This window comes from Austrofundulus limnaeus, unplaced genomic scaffold (genome assembly GCF_001266775.1).
Source record: "Austrofundulus limnaeus strain Quisiro unplaced genomic scaffold, Austrofundulus_limnaeus-1.0 Scaffold163, whole genome shotgun sequence".
Taxonomy (NCBI): domain Eukaryota; kingdom Metazoa; phylum Chordata; class Actinopteri; order Cyprinodontiformes; family Rivulidae; genus Austrofundulus; species Austrofundulus limnaeus.
This window is the reverse complement of record NW_013952565.1, coordinates 865,610-867,458: the sequence shown is the minus strand read 5'-3', so window position 1 is coordinate 867,458 and position 1,849 is coordinate 865,610. Positions and strand designations below refer to the sequence as shown.

At 38.6% G+C, this 1,849-nt stretch overlaps 1 protein-coding gene across 1 annotated transcript in view; it reads left to right on the top strand.

Moving 5' to 3' along the window:
• ush2a (Usher syndrome 2A (autosomal recessive, mild)) overlaps nucleotides 1–1,849 on the top strand; it is a gene marked incomplete in the record, with an annotated part of 244,206 nt that overhangs the window by 53,110 nt on the left and 189,247 nt on the right. The window contains 1 exon segment of the mRNA XM_014017175.1: nucleotides 1,288–1,451. Within this exon segment, the coding sequence (XP_013872629.1) occupies nucleotides 1,288–1,451 (164 nt within the window).

The following is a 1,849-nucleotide window of genomic DNA, read 5'->3' as shown; positions in this document are numbered from 1 at the left end:
CACACACACACACACACACACACACACACACACACACACACACACCCAATGCAGTTTTAGGCTTATTTTAAAAATGGAAAACTGGGTGCGATGTTTGTGTTTTCTGTCTCCTTGGGAATGGGAGTGAAGGTCGAGTCATTGTGGCATTTTGTGTATCTTTTATGTGTTTCTGTTTGAGCACAGTTGACAGGACAAATTTGCGGCTCTTTATGAGGCTGTGGCTTTTCACACAGCAATAAAGAAGGTGTAGGGGTGTGTGTGAGAGATACACACGTAACATGTGAGTACAGTATACAGCAGAATAAAGAAACATGCATCAATATTGTCTGGGTGTGTGTGGCAGTGGCGTGGGTTATATGGTATCACCTTGCCAGTGTGGAGTGTTTTTGAGTCTGCCGAACATTGCCCAATGCTTAGTTTATGCCACATGCATTTGTGTGTGTATAAAGGTGTGAGGTGGGTGGCCGTATGCTCACCCACTGCTCAGCCCCCCTGAGGGTAACACCGAATCAGTGACCCAGACATTGACACTGTCAGACGCACACATACAGTCACACACATCCATTCATGCTTTGACAACTCTGATGGGGTATGCAGTTTATGTGAAGTTAATTTCACAGCTAAAGGGTGCAGGGTGAGGAAAATGCTAGTCAGGATCTCCCTTACTGTGTTAAGGAGATAACCCAGTACACACATACACCCACACTCTACTGCAAGTTGTCTTTGAACGTTTGCACAGCCATTTAATGTTTTAATTGTTGCTATATGTAACAACTTTATCAGCGTGACGGTTTTCCAAACACAAAAATAGTAAGACATGGTATGCCAATGAGAATATTTCTGTCATGACTGATAGAAAAACATCTGCAACCATCTCTGTTATTTTATATGAACTTTTAAAGAAAAGGTTGGGAAAGTCTTCTGTAGAGGATAATGGGAAGTTGGAGCTAATCTTTGCCTGCATTTGTTTGTTGTGATGTCCATCCAGGACAAATCAGGTGTCCATCGCAAAGTTAACACACAGAGATAATCACGGTCTCAACTTTTATCAATTAAAAATAGCCTCTTAATCTTAATCCATGTGTGTTCCAGAGCAAGAAGATGCAATGTTAATCAATGGTTGCAATAGTTAATACTTTTTACATTACAAAAACAGTCGTTAGACAACATATAAATTCCAGACTTTCAATTAATATTGTTAACCAGTTCTATGTTGCATTTCTAAATGTTTTTATAATCCTCATAATCCTCTTAATTTTTTTGTTTTTGCCTTTGTTTGATAAGCAGATGCCAGCCTTGTGCCTGTCACCCAGTAGGTAGTGCCAGTGGTTTGTGTCATCCAGACACAGGGAAATGTGTGTGTAAGCTGCTGGCAACTGGAGACAAATGTGATTCTTGTCAGCCTGGAGCTAGTCATTTTGATCTTGAAAACCCATTTGGCTGCAGTAAAGGTGTGTTTTACATTTAAATTAACATGCACATGTATAAATAAATGTGTCTTTATTAGGGTTAAGTATATTAATAAAGTGTTATATATTTTTGATGTAAGAGATTAAATCCACCAGTTAACTTAATGTGCATGTTTTTGAACTTTGGGAGAAAACAGGAGTACTTGCAGAAAAATCTTTGCATGCACAAAGAGAACATACAAACTCCATGCAGGCTCAGCTAAACAGGATTCAAACTGGACACCTTACAGCTATGCTAACCACTCCATTGTTGTGCTGGTTGTGCGTGCTTCTAATATTTTTTGTATACTATGTACCATATTTATTCAAGTATAATACGTAAAATTTAATCCATAAAATCATCCATAAAGTTGGGGATATTATTATACTCGGATAAATAT